Raw genomic sequence first — 21,277 nt, 5'->3', positions numbered from 1 at the left:
CAAGAATGCAAAATTTCACAGGGAGCAACAATCTATACTGCTTGAGAAAAGGATACTGATTGGTTAGCGAGTTGATTTTAATTGGTCTAAGCACTGGCATGGAGAATGCATCAGGAAATAAATAAAACCGCAATGTGAATAGGTTAAAATGAGAAATAAACTAAGATTTAAAACAATTAACTTCTGGATTCAAAAAATTCCAAATTATAAAAAATTAACTCGAAGAAATTTAGGAGAAATGTTTTACCCAGAGTAGTGAGAACGTGGAACTCACTATCACATAAGAAGTGGAGATGAATAATATAGATACATTTACAGGGAAACAGGGAGAAAGGAATGGAAGGATATGGGTGAGATAAGATGATGTAGAGTGGGAGGAAGCTCCAATGAAGCATAATCATCAGCATTGACCTGTTGGGTTCACAGGTCTATTTCTGTGCTGTTCACTCTCTGTAAACCAGCTTTATCCAACATGTGGCTTGAGGGTTATTTCTTTCCCATGTTTCCTACTGAATAAGCTCCGCAATAAAAGGATAAGAACATCGGAATCAGGAGCAGGAGAAGGCAAATGCAGCCCTTTGAGCCTGCTCCGCCATTCAATCAGATCATGGCTGATCGCTTCCTGATCTCAAGTTCACCTCCCCACCTGTTCCCCATATCCTTTTATCCAATGTTTTAAAACGTCAGAAATACATCTATCTCCTTCTTGAAACTATTCAACGATTCAGACTCCACCGCGCTATGGGGGCAGCGAGTTCCATAAATTCACCACCCTCTGCAAGTAGTAGCTCCTCCTCATCTCAGTTTTAAATCTACCGCCTCTCAGCCCATACCTGTGACCTCTTGTTCTAGATTGCCCCCTTACAGGAGATAAGGGATATCAGAGGAGAACCCACTGGCTTCCGGAGGGGGTGCTGAGAGTGTGGGGGATGGGGAGAAAATGTGGGGGCAGAATGGGCTAACTCAAAGTATCAGGATTCTTACCCTCATGGACTATCAAGCACACTCATTCACACACACACAGAGGGTGAGTGTGACTTGAGAGCACAGAGCCTGGGAGGGAGCTGGAAAATCACACACACACCCTTTAACATTAATACTCATCTTTAGTTATGACTCATGTTACTTTGCTCAGCAAGTTTCTTCTTTTAACACTTAATTGATGATGTGCCAGACTTTATCTTTCAAAAATTCACTCATCAGCCCCTTAAATTGAGAAAAGTTTTAAAAGGGGCGGCACGGTGGTTAGCACTGCTGCCTCACAGCTCCAGGGACCCCGGGTTCGATTCCCAGCTTGGGTCACTGTCTGTGAAGAATCTGCACCTTCTCCCCATGTCTGCGTGGGTTTCCTCCGGGTGCTCTGGTTTCCTCCACGGTCCGAAAGATGTGCGTTTTAGGTGGATTGGCCATGGTAAATTTCCCCTTAGTCAGGGGGATTAGCAGGGTATATGCATGGGGTTATGGGGATAGGGCCTGGGTGGGACTGTGGTCAGTGCAGACTTGATGGGCCAAATGGCCTCCTTCTGCACTGTAGGATTCTATGAGGGCTCCACCCATGTGAAAAGGTTGGACAAGACCAATGCAAACAATCAGCCCAGGTGGTTACAACCGTTTGTCGGAACGCGCATGTCTTTATTTGATAAATTCTGTCCTTAGTCACTGCCGGTTAAATGAAAAAGGGGGTTGGCCTTTTAAAGACTTGTCAACCACAGATTCTTCCAACGAAATTCAGGGATGAATAACACATTGAAATTCAGAATTACTCTTCAAATAGGAAAAATTGAAGTTTATTTATTAGTGTCCCAAGTAGGCTGACAGTAGTAATGAAGTTACTGGGAAAATCCCCTAGTTGCCACACTCCGGCACCTGTTCGGGTACACCGAGGGAGAATTTAGCACGGCCAATGCACCCTAACCAGCACATCTTTCGGACTGTGGGAGGAAACCGGAGCACCCGGAGGAAACCAACGCAGACACGGGGAGAACGTGCAAACTCCACACAGACAGTGACCCAAGCTGCGAATTGAACCCGGGTCCCTGGTGCTGTGAGCCAGCAGTGCTAACCGACTGTGCCATCGTGAGGCCCTAGTGGCTGGAGAAACAGGAAATAAATCATGGCTACTTTCATCTGCTGCTGAGCCAGGCCAAGTACAAGTCCAGGATGAACATGGTCCATTGGAGTCAGTCTGGTCTGGATCTGTTCGCCTTTCTTCCATGGTCTTGTCTGAACAAGGGGCCTTGGGGAGAAAGGACCCAACATCCAGTTACATGGGAGGTATTCCATAACCAGGGGGCATGAGTGTGACCAGTGTGTGTGCAATCATTATTGCAAATTATATCATTGGGTTTAATTTCCAAATTTTCATCCTCACCTCTCCCTGGTCTCTGGAATCTCAGTCCTAGAGCACTCTGCCTTTTTGGGCATCACTGATTTTAATCGCTCCACTATTGACGGCCAGATATTCAGCTGCCTGGGCCCCAAGCTCTGGAATTCCTAAACCTCTCTTTCCTCATTTGAGCAATTCCTTAAAGCTGACCTCATCAGCCAAGTATTTGAGCATTTGCCTTAATATCCCATTGCATGACTTGGTGTCATATTCTGCTTGATTAGGCTTTGGTAAAGCACCCGTGGGCTTCCTGTGTTAAAGGTGCTATATAAATGAAAGATTTTGCTTTTGGCATTTTGCTCAAAGTTACTGAAAACACTTGTTTGTAAAAACACCCAAGAAACCTCAAGGCAACAAAACGGTGAGTCCTGAACATATTTCTCACGCTAAAGATGTCCCATCACATCGCGACATACAAGGAATTTTCCTGGTGCTCATCTCAACCATTACTAATATAATGTTCACGCAGTCCACTGGGCACAGCAGGATATGCTGTGTTGCCAAGTTTGCAAAGTACCGAGGGTGTTGGAATTCCTGGTGTTCAAGAGCCTGGAACAATGCAAGCACTGTGCCCAATGGCTGGAGATAGAAACATCCAAAATGAAAGAGAAACCATAGAATCCTTAACAGGACAGAAGGAAGCCTTTGGGGGGAAACTGGAGCACCCGGAGGAAACCCACGCAGACACGGGGAGAACGTGCAGACTCTGCGCAGACAGTGGCCCAAGCCAGGAATCGAACTCGGGTCCCTGGCGCTGTGAGGCAGCAGCACTAACCACTGTGTCACCCTCAGTTGGTTTGTCTCAGGATGTATGTACAATTATAGAATTCACCTTTGTTATTCTACATACAGAGCACTTCTTGGTTCATTTTAAATTTGACCTTTTGTTTTTAAAAGAAAATTAGGAGAATGATACAAAGTTAAGTGACAGCAACACTTTCTCACTGCAGCCCAATTAGCCGATATACCAACGCAACATTCTGTTTTACATTCAAACATATATGAGTTAGTAGAAGTGTGGGCCAGCTTTGTGACACTACAACAATCATCAAATCCCCGTACCACCCCACACATCGTAAGCAGCAGCAAAATATCACGAATGCTAGAAGCAGGTTGTGCTGGATTCTTTCTCCACAGATGCTGCCAAGTCACCTGAATATTTCCAGCAGTTTCTGTGTCACCACTTGGGATGTTCTGCTCCACATACAGAGTGCTCACATCTCTTGATTTTACTTCCACAGATCCATAGATCCCCATTTGGCCCATCGAGGCTGTCCCAACCACAATCCCACTCAGGCCCTATTCCCATAACCCCACACATTTACCCTACTACTCCCCCTGACATTGGGGTCAACTTAGCATGGCCAATCAACCTACCCCGCACAACTTTGGAGTGTGGGAGGAAACCGGACCCCACCCGGGAGGAAACCCACGCAGACACGGGGAGAACGTGCAGACTCCACGCAGACAGTGACCCGAGGCCGGAATCGAACCTGGGTCCCTGGCGCTGTGGGGCAGCAATGCTAACCACTGAGCCACCATTCCTGTCAGTTGGTAACACTCTTGCAATTTTTCTATAATTCAATCTAGTTACAAGCTCCTTGAAGGCCTCTTTGCAACAACTCTTCTGAACCTGTCAAATTTCATTCCCTTTCGGAGACTGACAATCCAGGTCACATGTGTGACTCTGAGGGGGCGACACCCCCAATTGCTTCCTTTCTAAACCCACCTGTGCTAAACCACCCACACCACACCCAATCGGAGCTGGCAAAATCTGGACTGTCACAGTTCCGGGGACCTCCCCTGTGAAGAATGTTTGTGGAGTACTTACAAACTTCAACAAAAAGGTGTTCTCTCGTAACGCTCCAATACACCCGGCAAATCCCAGAATGAACATCACACCTCCCACCACAAGGAACAGCCAGACCGGATCAAAGCCGCCCAGGTCTGTGATGGATGAAATATTGGACAGCACTCCCTGGAAGAAAGAAAGAAAAAATAGGTACACAGCTGACATAACATTATAGATACAATTCAAAACCCATTAGTTCAATCTCTCTCATTATAACCACAGAATCCCTACAGTGCAGAAAGAGACCATTCAGCCCATCTGGTCTGCACCGACTCTCCAAAAGAGCATCTTACCCATTGGCCATGCTAAAATTGCCCCTCAGGGGGATTAGCAGGTGGGGTTATGGGGATAGGACTTGGGTGGGATTGTTGTCAGTGCAGGTTCAATGGGCCAAATGGCCTCCTCCTGTGCTGCAGGGATTCTGGGCCACTTAAACATTTGCCTTTTTACATCAACTTCAGGACATCCCAACGCACGTTACAGTCCACCAACTACCTTTTCTTTTGAAGTGGTATCATTGATGTAATTTAGGAAACATGGCAGCAAGCTCCCACAAATAACAACAGGCAACCTGTTCAAACGGTGTTCGTACAATAAAGGCGCGAGAGCCACCAACCGCCTCGGATCTCCGATTCCATCTGGGAGGAAGTTGGTGAAACCCATGTTACTAATAAAACACTTCAACTCACAACCAAACTTCACAAACAGGCATTCACCAAAACCTGGTACCTTTCCAAATGTGCATATTGCGTACAGCCACAAATAAACTCAAGGATCCCATCTGACTGCAGTCTTAAAAACAAGATACATAAAATCCCAGGCGTGTGCCAACACCACTTCAACTCTTAAAAAACAGTGCTTTACAGATAGAACTTTTTGCTTTAAATAGAAGCACAGAAGTGATATAGCACAGGGGGGGCCATTCAGCCCATCGTGTCCACACCGACCCAAAGACACCCAGGTGCCCTTTCTAATCCCATCTTCCTGAACTGGCCCATAATCCTATATTTAAGGTGCAGATCCAGGTACTTTTTAATATGAGTTTACGGTCTCTGCGCCCGCCACCAACTCAGGCAGTGAATTCCAGACACCCACCAACCGCTGGGTTAAAAAGGCCTTTCCTCATGTACCCCCAATCCTTCTGCCACTTAGCTTCAATCTATGACCCATGGTTTTGAACTCTCTGCCTAGAGAGATAGGTTCCTCCTGTCTACTATCTCCCTACCTCTCTCAATGTTGTATACCTCAATCATGTCACTCCTCAGCCTTCTCTGTTCCAAGGAAAACAGCCCCAACTTCTCCAATCCTTCTTCGTAACTACAATTCACCAGCCTGGCAACATTCCAGTAAATCTTCTCTGCGCTCTCTCCAGAGCAATTACATCCTCCCTGTAATGTGGTGACCAGAACTGTACGCAATACTCCAGTTGTGGCCTCACCAGTGTCTGGTACAGTTTCATCATTATATCTTTACTTTTGTATTCTGCACCTCTGCCAGTGAAGGAGAGCATTCCATATGCCTTCTTTACTTTATCTACCTGTGCTGCTACCTTTAGGGACCTGTGCACTTGCACGCCAAGATCTCCCACTTCATCTATCCCTCTCAGCATATTTCTGTATCCCCTTTTACTGTTTGACCTCCCTAAATGCATTACCTCATACACTCATGGAAACCCTGCAGTGCAGGAGGAGGCCATTCAGCCCACTGAGTCTGCACCTACTCTCCGACAGAGCATCCCACCCAGACCCTATCCCCGTAACCACATGCATTTACCCTGCTAATCCATCCTAATCTACACATCTTGGGACACTAAGGGCAATTTTTTAGCACAGCCAATCAACCTTACCCACACATCTTTGGATTGTGGGAGGAAACCTGAGCACCCGGAGGAAACCCACGCAGCGACAGGGAGAATGTGCAAATTCCACACAGGCAGTGATCCAAGGATGCAATCGAACCTGGGTCCCTCGTGCTATGAAGCAGTAGTGCTAACCACTGTGCCACCCATCAGAGTTAACTCCATCTGCCACCTTGCTGCACACTCCACCATCCCATCTATAACATTTTGGAGCTTACAGCTGTCCTCTGCACTATCCTCTACACAGCTAATTTTTGTGTCATCTGCAAATTTCCAATTGTGCCCCCCACATTCCAGTCCAAATCATTAACATACAAAACAAACAGCAGGGGTCCCAACATTGAGCCCTGCGGAACACCACTTAAGACCATAAGACATAGGAGCAGAATTAGGCCACTCGGCCCATCGAATCTGCTCCGCCATTCAATCATGGCTGATATTTTTCTCATCCCCATTACCCCTGATCCCCTTATTAATCAAGAACCTATCTACTTCTGTCTTAAAGACACCCAATGACCTGGCCTCTACAGCCTTCTGCGGCAAAGAGTTCCACAGATTCACCACCCCCTGGCTAAAAAAATTCCTCCTCATCTGTTTTAAAGGATCATCCCTTTAGCCTGAGGTTGTTTGGCATTTCCTTTATTCCTTTTTAAACAACAGAACCATATTTGTATTTCTCCAATCCCCCGGCACCTCATCTGTGTCTGGTGAAGATTGGAAAATAATCCTCAGAGTACTTGCTATTTCCTCCCTGACCTCCTTCAACATCCTAAGGAACAATCCATCCGGCTCTAGGAACTTATCCACTTTCAAGGATTCCAACTCCCCCAACACTTCCTCTTACATTATGATTATTTAATCCAACATTTCACACTGTTTCTCTTGGATTACAGTATCTGAATTATCCCTTTCCTTTATGAATATGGAAACAAGAAATTCATTGAAAACTCTTCCCCATACCCTCTGCATCTTCACACAAGTTCCCTTCTTCATCTCTGATAGGTCCTCACTTTTTCCTTAACTATCCTTTTGCTCTTTATATTGGTAAAACATCTTTGCGTTTTCCTTAATCTTGCTTATATTTTTTCATGCCCTCTCTTTGACTACCTTATTTCTTTTTTAAAACTCGATCTCTGTACTTTCTATACTCCTCTAGGCTATCTGCAGTGTTGAGTTTTTTGTGCCCATCATGAGCTTTCTTTCTCTGTTTAAGCTTCCCCTGTATTTTTCTAGACAACCATGGGGGTCTACATTTTTTATTAAATAAAAAATGAAAGTCTTTCCTTTTTGCAACCAAAGATTTGAGAATGAGTTTGCTGCAAGCCATTTTGGTTTACATTGGAATAAACATTTACGATCATCAAATTTCAAACAATACTAATTCTGGGCCCAATTAATGAGCCTAGCAATGGTTTGTTACATTAGCGCATGGCCCAAGAGGGTTAGTGACCCAGTTAGGCAATTGGACAAGGCTGAAACAGTCCAGTGCATTATTAGTAATTCAGCATTTATTTCACCAGACAGCCATCTGGTGCCCACGCCCAGTGACCTGCACATCACTGCAACAAAAATTTTCTTTATCCTTTTCATTTCAGGGTCTAACTGTATGCGTTTTTTAAAAAAAAAATTTCTGACTACATTCATTATTCGTTAAATAACCTCACTGCATTGCAGGACGGCAGCCCCAAGTAAAAGCCACGGATGCAGAATCACAAAATCACATAGCATAGGAGGTGGCCACTTGGCCCATTGTGCACATACTGGCTCTTTGAAAGAGCTATCCAATCAGTCCTGTTCTCTCCCTATACCCCTCCAATTATATGCTAAATTCCCTTTGTAAAATTGCTATTGAATGTACAGCACAGAAATAGACCGTTTGGCCCAAATGGCCTTTATCATCGACATTAAACTCCTCCCACCCTCCATCCTTTTACTGTCTCAGCAGGTCCTTTTATCCCTTTCTCCCTCTTCCAGTGCGTGTGGCTTCCCCACAAATGCATCTACATTATTAACCTCAAACACTCTTTGTGGTCACAAGTTCCACATTCTCACCACTCTCCAAATAGAAAAAACTTTCCTCTAAATTCCCTATTAGATGTAGGAGTGACTATCTCATACTAAAGGATGTTCAAACTTTTAATAATTTTAAAAAGACCCCCATCACGATTCACTTCCCCACTGCCCCATCAGCCTCCATTTTCTAGAATAAAGATCCACAGCATGTTCAGACTTCCACGATGGTTATACCTTCTCAGCTATGGTGTCATCTTGGTAAATCTGTTTTGTACTTTCTCCAAGGCCTCAATGTCTTTCCATTTAATTCCTTCCTTTTGCAAATTGGACTGTTCAGGCACTGGGAACCAGAGAGTTGTCCAACTTGCAGCGAAGTTCAATCAGCAAACTTAGCTATAAAATTGGTTGCACTGAACCTTTCCTATTTTGCCATTCTGATTTAAAGCCATTACTCTATACTTCTTGAGGATTGTCAAGAACTGCAGTATGTTTTAATTCAAACACCATCTCCCTCTCTCCCCCTGCTCCTGCCACCTCAACTCCCACCTTGAGCCGGCGGCAAATTTATTTCCTTCCAAAATGGTTCTCGATGGGACAGCTCTAATCGCAAAACTTTTGTGCTCTTCCATCTGCTTTCTGGCACTGTCTTCAGTTGTATTCAGTTTGTGCAGCATGGTGGCACAGTGGCTAGCACTGCTGCCTCTCAGCGCCAGGGACCCGGGTTCAAATCCCAGCTTGGGTCATTGTCTGTGTGGAGTTTGCACGTTCTCCCCGTGTCTGTGTGGGTTTCCTCCGGGTACTCTGCTTTCCTCCCACTGAAAGATGTGCAGCTTAGGTGGATTGGCCACGCTAAATTGTCCCTTAAGTGTCCCAAGATGTTTAGGTTAAGGGGATTAGTGGGGCAAATATGTGGGGTTGTGGGGATACAGCCCGAGTAAGATAAAAAAAAAAGATGGGTTGGTGCAGACTCGATGGGCTGAATGGCCTCCTTCTGCATTGCAGCAATTCTATGATTCAATGATTCATACCCCATTGCTCACCTGTAGCGAGTGATTGACAGGTCACAGAACCAAACAATACACACCAGTGGACTGTAGCCATGATGTGGAGATGCCGGCATTGGACTGGGGTGGGCACAGTAAGAAGTCTCACAACACCAGGTTAAAGTCCAACAGGTTTATTCCGGAAGCTTGTGCTGCCAAATAAACCTGGTGGACTTTAACCTGATGTTGTGAGACTTCTTATTGACCAATCAGAACCAGACATTCACCTTGTGGGCTTTAGTTTTTTGAGGGGAGAGTGTAATTTGAAAATTGTTTTTTTTTCCTTATGGGAAGTGATAAGAGTATGAACATAGAATCACTACGATGCAGGAGGCCACCATTTGGCAACTCAAGTCCTCCTAGCACCTCCACTGATACCCAATTCAATAGACAGTGATTATAGGTCTAGCTTCTTTTCAGTGAATTTAGTTAAAGGCCACTGTGTTTCTGAGGTGGTGGGTGGACGCGAGAGGGATCAACAACAGTAAGGGCTAATCACGAAGGCCCAAATGGAACACAACGTGATGACAGCGGATAGTTGGGAACCTGTCTCGGGGGCAGGGAATTCATATGGTGTTCGTGGAAGTGGAAATGACTAGGGTTGGGAAGCATTTTCCGATCGGGGCCATTGTGATCTCCTGGACTCGTTTCGATCGCCTCAGGGGGTCGGAGAGGAATTTCCCAGATTTTTTTCCCCCATATTGGCCCTGGGGTTTTTCACTCTGGGTTTTCGCCTCTCCCTGGAGATCACATGGTCTGGAATGGGGGGGTGGGGGTGAGTTAATAGGTTGTAATGAACAAAGCATCGTAGCTGTGAGGGACAGCTCGGTGGATAGGATATTGGTATGTAGATAGGCTGGAAAATTGGGCGGGGATCCTGGATTCAGGATTCAATCCTGGACCGGGGAGCGGCGCGGGCTTGGGGGGCCGAAGGGCCTGTTCCTGTGCTGTATTGTTCTTTGTTCTTTGACAGGTTGTTAGGCAACCATGAGATCCAAGAATCATGGGGTGCATTCAGCCAACATCTTAATAGGGTTTTTTAAAAAATCATTCGTGGGACATGGGCGTCGCTGGCTGGGCCCAGCATTTATTGCCCATCTCTAGTTACCCTTGGAGGGCAGTTGAGAGTCAACCACATTGCTGTGGCTCTGGAGTCACATGTAGGCCAGACCAGGTAAGGACGGCAGATTTCCTTCCCTAAAAGACATTAGTGAACCAGATGTGTTTTTCCGACAATCAACAATGGTTTCATGATCATCAGTAGATTCTTAATTCCAGATTTTTAAAAATTGAATTCAAATTCCACCATCTACCATGGCGGGATTTGAACCCAAGTCCCCAGAACATTGGCCGAGTTTCTCAGTTAATAGTCTTGTGATAATACCACTAGGCCATCGTCAACCAATATGGTTGCCAAGTCATAGAATCCTACACTCCAGAAGGTGGCCATTTGGCCCATCGAGGCTGCATCACCTAGGCCCTATACCCATAACCCCATGCATTTACCCTAGCTAGTCCCCCTGACACTAAGGGCCAATCCACCTAACCCGCACATTTTTGGGCTGTGGGAGGAAACCGGAGCACCCGGAGGAAACCCATGCAGACACGAGGAGAATGTGCAAACTCCATGCAGGCAGTGACCCAAGCCGGGAATCGAACCCGGGTCACTGGCATTGTGAGACAGCAGTGCTAACCACTGTGCTGCCCAAAGTCTGACTGGATACACTCTGGGAGATGGCATCACATGGCCTCCTGCCCCCAAGACTGTAGCCATTGGTCACCCAACATGCACATCGTCATGGAGCCTGGCCTTCCCAAAACTTTTCAACTTTTACTTTTGAAATTCCAGTCTCGCGAACCAAACAGGAATATTCTCCACCAAAGACATTTCATTCAAATTAAACCAAAGCAAGCCTGGGGCTATTTTATGTAATTGCTCTACATGTAGCTTGGTTGTCTTACCTTTTCACTCCAGGCCCACAGACCAATTCCTAGAAAGGCAATTCCCAAAAACTGGAAAAGAGAAACAAACAATGAGGAGATTAGCTTGCCCCGTGGATGATCAAAATTTACTAATAACCTTTAGGCTTGTGGAGACACGGAAGCGTATAGCATAGAAAATTAAGGAATGATCTGATTTTTTGAGACAAAGGATTTGGTTAGGGGAGATCGAGAGAAATATTCTCCTCTGGTGGCATTGGGCAAGTCCAGAACAAGGGGTCACAAACTTAAAAACAATTTCAAAACTGAGATAGGTTTCTGTAGACAAGAGTATGAAAGGTTACAGAACGAAGATAGACCAAGTTGATCTTCAGATCAGTCACCTTCTAATTGAATAGCAGAACAGGACTCAAGGGGCTGAATGGTCTTCAACTGTCCCTGTGAAGCCAGGAGCAATATACAATGGAAAATCTCAGCAGGTCTGGCAGCATCTGGAAGGAGAGAAAAGAGCTGCCATTTCAAGTCCAGATGACCCTTTGTCAAATCTCCTTTGTCAAAGGGTCATCTGGATTCAAAATGTCAGCTCTTTTCTCTCCTTAACAGATGCTGCCAGACCTGCTGAGATTTTCCAGCATTTTCTCTTTTGGTTTCAGATCCCAACATCCGCAATAATTTGCTTTTAAGCAATATATAGTCCTGGATCTCAGATGCAATGATTTAAGGCGAGGTCATAGAAGTCTAGATTATGAAGTCTCTGATTGGCCTGTTGCTGTCTGCAACGACATAATCATGTGACAATCAATACTTCTTTTTAATTGCTCTCTCTCTTACTACGTCATCTATCAAGAACATAGAAAACAAGTTATGCCATCTGTAATATCTTGGAAAGAATGGTGACCACCAATGGAGTAGCTAAGGAACTATTAAACAACAGGAGTAACTATATACAGAGGGGGGAGAAAGATGCTACTGATGATTTCGACTCTAGTCTCCAGATTCCAGAGAGCGTGTGCTCAGCCCCAAGATTCACACTCTTTGGCCCGACTGACCCGCCAAATCCTCACCCCTTAAAAGAGGCTCGCAACTACACTAAGCCTTCACAAATCAATGATGTGCAAGTTAGGTGGATTGGCTACGCTAAATTGCCCCTTAGTGTCAGGGGATTAGCCGGGTAAATGTGTGGGGTTATGGGACTAGGGCCTGGGTGGGATTGTGGCCGGTACAGACTCAATGGGCTGAATGGCCTCCTTCTGCACTGTAGGATTCGATGAAATTCTGTGAAATCACTGATTAGCCCTCAACACGAATATTTCAGGATGGACATCAAGGCCTTGGAGATAATAAAAAGAGACTCACTGGAACGGTACCGGGGATGAGGGGCTTTAAGTTATGTGGGGAGACAGGAGAAGCTGGGATTGTTGTCCTTAGAGCAGAAAAGCTTATGGGGGTATTTAATGGAGGTGTTCAAAATCCAGCGAGGTTTTGATGGAGTTTTGTGGGGAATAGGGCCTGGGTGGGATTGTGGCCGGTACAGACTTGATGGGCCGAATGGCCTCCTTCTGCACTGTAGGGGTTCAATGATTCTATGAGTAAGTAAATTGGAATTATTTGCACTGGCACCAGGCTCAGTAACCAGAGGGTACTGATTTAATGCAATTGGCCAGAGACGGAGATGAGGAAAATGTTATTTTAAATTAGAGTTATGGTTTGAAACACACTGCCTGAAAGAGAGGCAGAAGTAGATTTAATAGTACCTTCCAAAAGGGAATTGGATCAATACTTGAAATGGTAAAGGTTAGTTATTGAGTCTGTGCAATTCTCTTCCCAAGGGAGCAGTGGAGGCAGCATCAATGAATATTTTTAAATCTGATTTGGATAGATTCTTGACTGACAAGAATGTCAAAGGACGCAAGAAGTAGACAATCAGATCACCCATAACCTTATCAAATTGCAGAGCACGCCTGAATGGCTCTTTTCTTGCTCCTAGGTCACCTTTGAGGGACCAACTGCTTAGGTCTTTCAAAAGAGTCAGCACAGCATGATAGGCCAAATGGCCTCCTTCTGTGCCATATGATTCTATAAAGACTTCACTTAATCGGATTCAGAAATTCCTTTATTTGCTGCTGACACACATCCACCTGGAATTTTATCCAGAGCAAAAAAATACAGCTGCAGCTTCTCAAAGCTGATCCATAGTCGGCAAGTGAGGTCTTGGATTTACAATTTTCCGGAAAGTCTATTAACACATCTTCAAATGGAAGTAACAATGCACAATCCAACAGCACACTGGAAATAAGATTCCAAATCTCCTGTAAAACATACCAATGCAGCAATGTATTGTTCATTCTTCACAACACTCATCCCATTGCACATGTTTATTGATGTCTTGAGCTTATAGCTTGCCAAAGAATCACCCTTTTGTAGTGTTGATTTGATTTATTATTGTCACATGTATTAGCATGGGTAGCATGATGATTAGCACCGCTGCCTCTCAGCGCCAGGGACCTGCGTCCGATTCCCAGCTTGGGTAAGTGTGTGCGTGTGTGTGTGTGGGGAGTCTGCACGTTCTCCCCGTGTCTGCATGGGTTTCCTCCGGGTGCTCTGGTTTCCTCCCACAGTCCGAAAGACGTGCTGATTAGGAGCATTGGCCATGCTAAACTCTCCCTCAGTGTACCCGAACAGGCGCCGGAATGTGGCAACTAGGGGATTCTCACAGTAACTTCATTGCAGTGTTAATGTAAGCCTACTTGTGACACTAATAAATAAACTTTAAAACTTCAAACTTTAACAGTGAAAAGTATTGTTTCTTGCGTGCTATGCAGACAAAGCATACCGTTCATAGAGAAGGAAAGGAGAGAGTGCAGAATGTAGTGTTACAGTCATAGCTAGGGTGTAGAGAAAGATCAACTTAATGCAAGGTAGGTCCATTCAAAAGTCTGATGGCAGCAGGGAAGAAGCTGCTCTTGAGTCAGTTGGTACGTGACCTCAGACTTGAACATTCCGTGTAGTAAATTATTTAACAAGCCAGCAAAGAAATGTTTTCAGTTGCAGAGTTGAGCACTCCCCCACCTGCAAAACCCTAGCTCTACTGTGAAGAATTTGCAGTCAATACATTAGACATGTACATCACTGGATGTGTGGAAGTACAGCCTTTGCACTCTACTCATACTTTGAAGTGCAGAGATTTGCAACTCAGCAAAAATAAAAAGCTGTCGTTTGCCGTAGGGGTTCAAATAAAACTTGAGGTTAGCCAAATCTCACTCCCACCAGAGTCCCTTTGCTCTCTTCCATAGCCTTGCTTATCAAGAATCTAGCTAACTCTGCCTTACAAATATTCAAAACATCGCCTCCTCAAAAGGCGGTGAAAGCAGAGTTCCAAAGGCTGACAGCCCTCAAAGAAAAAAAATTCTCCATCTCCGTCTTAAATGGGCGACCCCTTATTTTTAAACAGTGATCCCTAATTCTAGATTCTCCCACAAGAAGAAACATCCTCACCACATCCGCCTTGTTCACAAGAATGATCCCTGGAATGAAGAGCTTGTCGTATGAGGAACGGTTGAGGACTCTGGGTCGATGGAGTTTAGAAGGATGGGGGATGGGGGGGGGGGGGGGGGGGGGGGGGGAATCTTATTGAAACTTACAAGATACTGCAAGGCCTGGATAGAGTGGACGTGGAGAGGATGTTTCCACTAGTCAGAAAAACTAGAACCAGAGGGTACAACCTCAGGCTAAAGGGACAATCTTTTAAAACAGATTAGGAGGAATTTCTTCAGTCAGAGAGAGTGGTGAATCTGTGGAACCCTTTGCCGCAGAAGGCTGTAGAGGCCGGGTCATTGAGTGTCTTTAAGACAGAGATAGATAGGTTCTTGATTAATAAGGGGATCAGGCATTATGGGGAAAAGGCAGGAGAACGAGGGTGAGAAAAATATCAGCCATGATTGAATGGCGGTCAATGGGCCGAATGGCCTAATTCTGCTCCTATGTCTTATGGCTTTGTCAAGACCCCTCAGGAGCTTAAAGGTTTCAATCAAGTCGCCTCTTACTCTTCTAAACTCCAGTGGATACAAGCCTAGCCTGTCCAACCTTTCCTCATAAGACAACCCACCCATTCCAAGTATTCGTCTAGTAAACCTTCTCTGAACTACTTCCAACACATTTACATTCTTCCTTAAATAAGGAGGCCAATACTGTATGCATTGGGATAAGTTACCCTGGAAACGACTTTTATTTCTCCGAGTAACTGATAAACAGGAGTTAGAGCATCTGGTAGAGGCAGCTGAGGGACTTCACTGGTGCATTCTGGGAGAAGTCGGACCAGCAACATTTACCAAGAAGTGGGAAGCAGAAGATCTGGGTGTCAAGGAGCGGTAAACCCGAAACACGACATTAGTGTTTCCCTCCCTCCCTCCTCCTCTAACCAAAAAAAAAAGGCCACTGTGAGAAGGTAAAAGTGAAGGTAAGAGTTTTATAATTTTTTTTCAAATAATTTCATTGGTGCTCGAAATGTCGGTCAGTGGGGTTAAGTGCTGCACTTGGGAGATGTGGGAGATCCGTGACGTTCCCAGCATCTCGGACGACTATGTCTGCAGGAAGTGCACCCAATTGCAGCTCTTTACAGAACGCATGGATAGGTTGGAGCAGCAGTTGGATGCACTTAGGAGCATGAAGGAGGCGGAAAGTGTCATAGATAGAAGCTTTAGAGACGTGGTCACACCCAAGGTGCAGGCAGATAGATGGGTGACCGCCAGAAGGGGCAGGCAGTCAATGCAGGAATCCCCTGTGGTCATCCCCCTCTCTAACAAGTATACCGTTTTGGATACTGTTGGGGGAGATGGGCTATCAGGGGACACCAGCAGCAGCAGCCAAAGCAGTGGTACCATGACTGGCTCTGTTGTTAAGCAGGGAGGGACAAAGAGGACTAGAGCAATAGTTATAGGGGACTCTATAGTTAGGGGTGCAGATAGGCGTTTCTGTGGACGTGAAAGAGTCTCCAGGATGGGATGTTGCCTTCCCGGTGCCAGGGTCCAGGATATCTCTGAACGGACAGAAAGCATTCTGAAGGGAGAGGGTGAGGTCATGGTGCATATTGATACAAACGACATAGACAGGAAGAGTGATGAGGTCCTGCAGCAGCAGTTTAGGGAGTTAGGTAGAAAATTAAAAAGCAGGACTTCTAGGGTTGTAATCTCAGGATTACTCCCTGTGCCACGTGCCAGTGAGGCTAGGAATAGGAAGATAGTGCAGCTCAACACGTGGTTGGTGTAGGAGGAGGGTTTCGGATATCTGGACCATTGGGGTCTCTTCCGGGGCAGATGGGACCTGTACAAGAAGGACGGGTTGCATCTAAACTGGAGGAGCATAAATATTCTGGCCGGGAGGTTTGCTAGTGTCACACGGGAGGATTTAAACTAGTTTGGCAGGGGGGTGGGACCCAAAGCAAAGGTGAATTAGCTGAAGGGGAACGAGAGAGTAGGGCCAGTAAGAATCAGAGAAACAGCAGGCAGAGTGGGGTTGCAAATCAGAGAGGGTCTGGTGGACTGAAATGCATTTGTTTCAATGCGAGAAGTGTAACAGGTAAGGCAGATGAACATAGAGCTTGGATTAGTACTAGACACTATGATGTAGTTGCCATTACAGAGACTTGGTTAAGGGAAGGACAGGATTGGCAGCTTAACATTCCAGGATAAAGATGTTTCAGGTGTGATAGAGGGGGATGTAAAAAGGGTGGGGGAGTTGCACTACTGGTTAAGGAGAGTATCATCGCTGTACTCCAGGAGGACACCTCGGAGGGCTCATACAGCGAGGCAATATGGGTAGAGCTCAGGAATAGGAAAGGTGTAGTCACAATGTTGGGGGTTTACTATAGGCCACCCAACTGCCAGCGGGAGATTGAGGAACAGATGTGTAGGCAGATTTTGGCAAGGTGTAAAAGTAACAGGGTTGTTGTGGTGGGAGATTTTAATTTCCCCTATCTTGACTGGGACTCACTTAGTGCTAGGGGCGTGGATGGGGCAGAGTTTGTAAGGAGCATCCAGGAGGGCTTCCTGAAACGGTATGTAGATAGTCCAACTAGGGAAGGGGCCATACTAGACCTGGTATTGGAGAATGAGCTCGGCCAGGTGGTCGATGTTTCAGTAGGGGAGCAGTTCGGGAACTGTGACCACAGTTCAGTAAGCTTTAAGGTACTGATGGATAAATATAAGCATAGTCCTCAAGTTAAGGTGCTAAACTGGAGGGGAAGGCTAATTACAACAATATTAGGCAGGAACTGAAGAATGTAGATTGGGGGCAGATGTTTGAGGGCAAAACAACATCTGGCATGTGGGAGGCTTTCAAGTGTAAGTTGATAGGGATTCAGGACCGGCACATTCCTGTAAGGATAAAGGATAAGTATGGCACGTTTTGGGAACCTTGGATAACGAGGGATATTGTGAGCCTAGTCAAAGAGAAAAAGGAAGCATTTGTCAAAGCTAGGAGGCTGGGAACTCACGAAGCAAGTGTGGAATACAAGGAAAGTAGAAGGAAACCTAAGCAAGGAGTAAGAAGAGCTAAAAGGGGTCATGAAAAAGCACTGGCCAGCAGGATTAAGGAAAATCCCAAGGCTTTTTACACATATATAAAGAGCAAGAGGGTAGCCAGGGAGAGCGTTGGCCCACTCAAGGACAAGGAAGGGAATCTATGTGTGGAGCCAGAGGAAATGGGCGCGATATTAAATGAGTACTTTGTATCAGTATTCACCAAAGAGAAGGACTTAGATAGAAATCATAGAGGGATATGGTCCCCGGAAGCATAGTGGGTTTTAGTTTCAGTCGGGCAGCATGGTCGGTGCAGGGAGGGCGGAAGGGCCTGGTCCTGTGCTGTAATTTTTTTTGTTCTTTGTTAGTATTTACGATCAAATGAGCATTTTGCAGTTCTAAAAAGCAAAGACGTTACAGGATTTTCATACTGTAAAATGGTTTTGTTACATCAAATTCCATTGAACCATAGAATCCCTTCAGCCCATTGGGTTTGTACCAACTCTCCAAAAGAGAATCTTACCCATGCCTCTGCCCATCCCAGAACCCTGCAGATTTAGCATTGCCAATCCACCTAACCTGCACATCTTTACACTGTGGGAGGAAACTGGAGCACCCGGAGGAAACAGGGAGGACATGCAAACTCCACACAGACAGCTATCTGAGGCTGGAATCAAACCCGGGTGCTGAGGCAGCAGTGCTAACCACTGTGCCCCCCTTCCATGGACCAGGGGGGTCGAATGGCTTGTTTCTGTACTATGTTGGTGTCTATGTTTTACTCAAGTTCTCTCTCATCCTATCAATATATCCTTCAACTGCTTTCCCCTTATTTGTTTTTCGAGGTCCCTCTTAAATGCATTAAGGATCAATGTGATTTGTCTCAACCACTCCCCGAGATAGCGAATTCCACATTCTTACTATTGGGTAAAGAAGTTTTTCCCAAAGTCTCTAATAGATTTATTAGAGCCATCATATTTATGCTTCCTCCTCCCCCCCACCCCAAACAAAAGTGGGTCGCTGTCTGTGTGGAGTCGGCACGTTCTCCCCGTGGGTTTCCTCCCACAGTCTGAAAGATGTGCTGGTTAGGGTGCATTGACCCAAACAGGCGCCGGAATGAGGCGACTAGAGGAATTTCACAGTAACTTCATTGCAATGTTAATGTAAGCCTTACATGTGACTAATAAATAAACTTTAAACTTTATCTTTTCTATGGCTACCCATCAAACCATTTTAAAGACTTCTATCAGATCACCCTCCAACCTTCTCTCCAAGAGCCCCCAGACAGGCACAATGTTAATTCAATAGTGAAAATCCCTTTACTCTGCATGGCTACTTCTAATGGAGTAAAGCACGAGGACAGGCAATTCTGTAAACAAAACCAATTAACTATCAGAGACAACAACTACAAGGTTAAAAGGATTAGACCAAAGAGCCAGTTTGTATGGATTGGGTTTATAGTATCTCGAGTACAGAAGATTAAGGGGTGATCTAATCCAGGTCTTTAAGATAATTAAAGTAGGCTAGAATAGAGAGTTATGGTTTTCTCTGAGGGTGAGGGGGAAAAGAGAGAGGGAGAGAGAAAGAGAGGGGGGACAGGACTCCAGAACAAAGTGGTAATTAGATCTAGGTTGTATAATTATGTGACTTCTGACAAAATTTATTTATATATTAGTCAAAGCCGTAGTTTTGACAGAGCACACAGGCAAATCCAATCTGATTAATACAAAGTCAACGCTGACTAATCTTGTTGAATGACATGTTGTTTTATGCAGCATCTCTAATATAGTAAAACATCGTGAGGTGCTTCGTAGGCAGTTTTGGACAAAATCTGACACCATTAAGACAGGTTGCCAAAAGCTTGGTCAAAGAGGTGGGTTTTAGGGAGCATTTTAAAGATGGACAGGAGAGACAGAGAAGTCTTGGGAAGGAATTTCAGCACTTGGGGAACTTGTATATTTGTTCATGGGGCGTGGGTGGGCCCAGGGTGGGCCCATCCCAAATAGCCCTCGAGAAGGTGGTGGTGAGCTGCCAGCGGTTAAACGAAACATTAAACTGAAGCCCTATCTACCTGCTCGAGGGGGTGCAAAAGATCCCCAAAGTGCTACTTTGGAGAACAAAAGGGGAGTTTTCTCCAGCGTCCAATATATTTGTCCAGAAATAAAATTATTAAAAATCAGGTTTATCTGGTCGTGATGATATTGCTGTTTGCAGGAGCTTGCAGTGCACAAATGGATTGCCACATTTCCGACATTACAACGGCGACCACAATTCAAAAAAAGTACTTCATTGGCTGCAAAGCATTTCAAGACATCAGGTGGTCGTGAAAAGCCTGATATAAATCCAAATCTTTCAAATCTATTTTTAAAAATAAATCAACAAATCAAACTAAGAAAAACCCAAAACACTGGCCATCATTCTGACAGCTGCGTTACTGTTATCTGTCACGAGGGGTTTATACACTGCCACTGTTCTTTGTTTTACCCTAATTTATTTAAATGAAGTTTTCTAATGCGATCTGAACTATGCTGACTTGGTACAGTTCAGGAGAGTTAGGTAATGGGTTTCTTTACACAATAAGAGAGTTCTTTTCTTCTAAGATAACTCATCTTACTTACCCACATTTCTACTTCTGGCTTTTTACAGGGGCTAGATTTACTAAGGTGAAGCAAGCAAAAGTTAAAGAAAGTTTATTTATTAGTCACAAGTAGGCTACATTCATACTGCAAGTTATTGTGAAAATCCCTTAGTCGCCACACTCTAGCACCTGTTCAGGTACACTGAGGGAGAATTTAGCACAGCCAATGCACCCTAACCAGCACGTTTTTCACACTGTGGGAGAAAACCGGAGCACCCACAGGAAACCCACACAGACGCAGGGAGAACATGCAGATTCCGCACAGACAGTGACCCAAGCCGGGAATCGAAACCAGGTCCCTGGCGCTGTGAGGCAGCAGTGCTATTAATCTTGAAGAATTATTTGGAAAATCAGCTCATTGAATTGGAGAATCTTCCAGCACAGATGGCTGCCATTCAGCCCCAAAGTGACATTGGCGACTCTTTGGCAGAGGAGTGGGATTCACTGGATAGTGCTTTCAGAGGGCCGGCACTGGCACGATGGACCTAATGGCCTCAGACTGAATGATTCATATCGTGAACAACCCGATATAAAATCGACAATATGAATGAACAAGGGACAAGTGCACACACACAGACAGACAGACTCTCCAGAGACTGGAACGTCATACAGGTTGACAATCCCCCATGGCACTATTCAGAGAACAGAGGTGGTTTCATACCACGTGTATATGCATATCTTAACCATTTTGTACACATGTACACACGCACAGTGTTGCTGTCACGTGCTTTCAAAGTCATGTTACTATGTCCATGTGCGTGCAATATCTTTGTTGTGTAAACAACACACACACAGTTCAATTTTGCATAAAGATGTACCATCTTGCATCATCTCAGCCATCTGAATTCCAACAAGGGTTTGTACATTATTTACAACAAAAGTCAAGTCAGTAGTACATCCACATTTAAAAAAGTTATCTATAAACCTCCATTACTGGCACAGTGGGTTAGCGCTGCTGCCTCAGCACCACGGACCCGGGTTCAATTCCCGGCTTGGGTGACTGTCTGTGCACGTTCTCCCCGTGTCTGCGTGGG

At 45.2% G+C, this 21,277-nt stretch overlaps 1 protein-coding gene across 1 annotated transcript in view; it reads right to left on the bottom strand.

Moving 5' to 3' along the window:
• The window catches only part of LOC144490390 (tetraspanin-5), a 97,963-nt gene that overhangs the window by 15,235 nt on the left and 61,451 nt on the right, over positions 1-21,277 (bottom strand). Inside the window, exons 2-3 of the mRNA XM_078208166.1 lie at positions 11,115-11,165; positions 4,218-4,364 (exon numbers count right to left, since the gene is read on the bottom strand). Of these exons, the coding sequence (XP_078064292.1) occupies positions 4,218-4,364; positions 11,115-11,165 (198 nt within the window). The remainder of the gene's footprint in view (positions 1-4,217; positions 4,365-11,114; positions 11,166-21,277) is intronic.

Source organism: Mustelus asterias, chromosome 1, assembly GCF_964213995.1.
Source record: "Mustelus asterias chromosome 1, sMusAst1.hap1.1, whole genome shotgun sequence".
In the NCBI taxonomy this organism is placed as follows: Eukaryota; Metazoa; Chordata; class Chondrichthyes; order Carcharhiniformes; family Triakidae; genus Mustelus; species Mustelus asterias.
The sequence above is the reverse complement of the archived record's forward strand: the minus strand, read 5'-3'. Positions and strand labels throughout refer to the sequence as shown.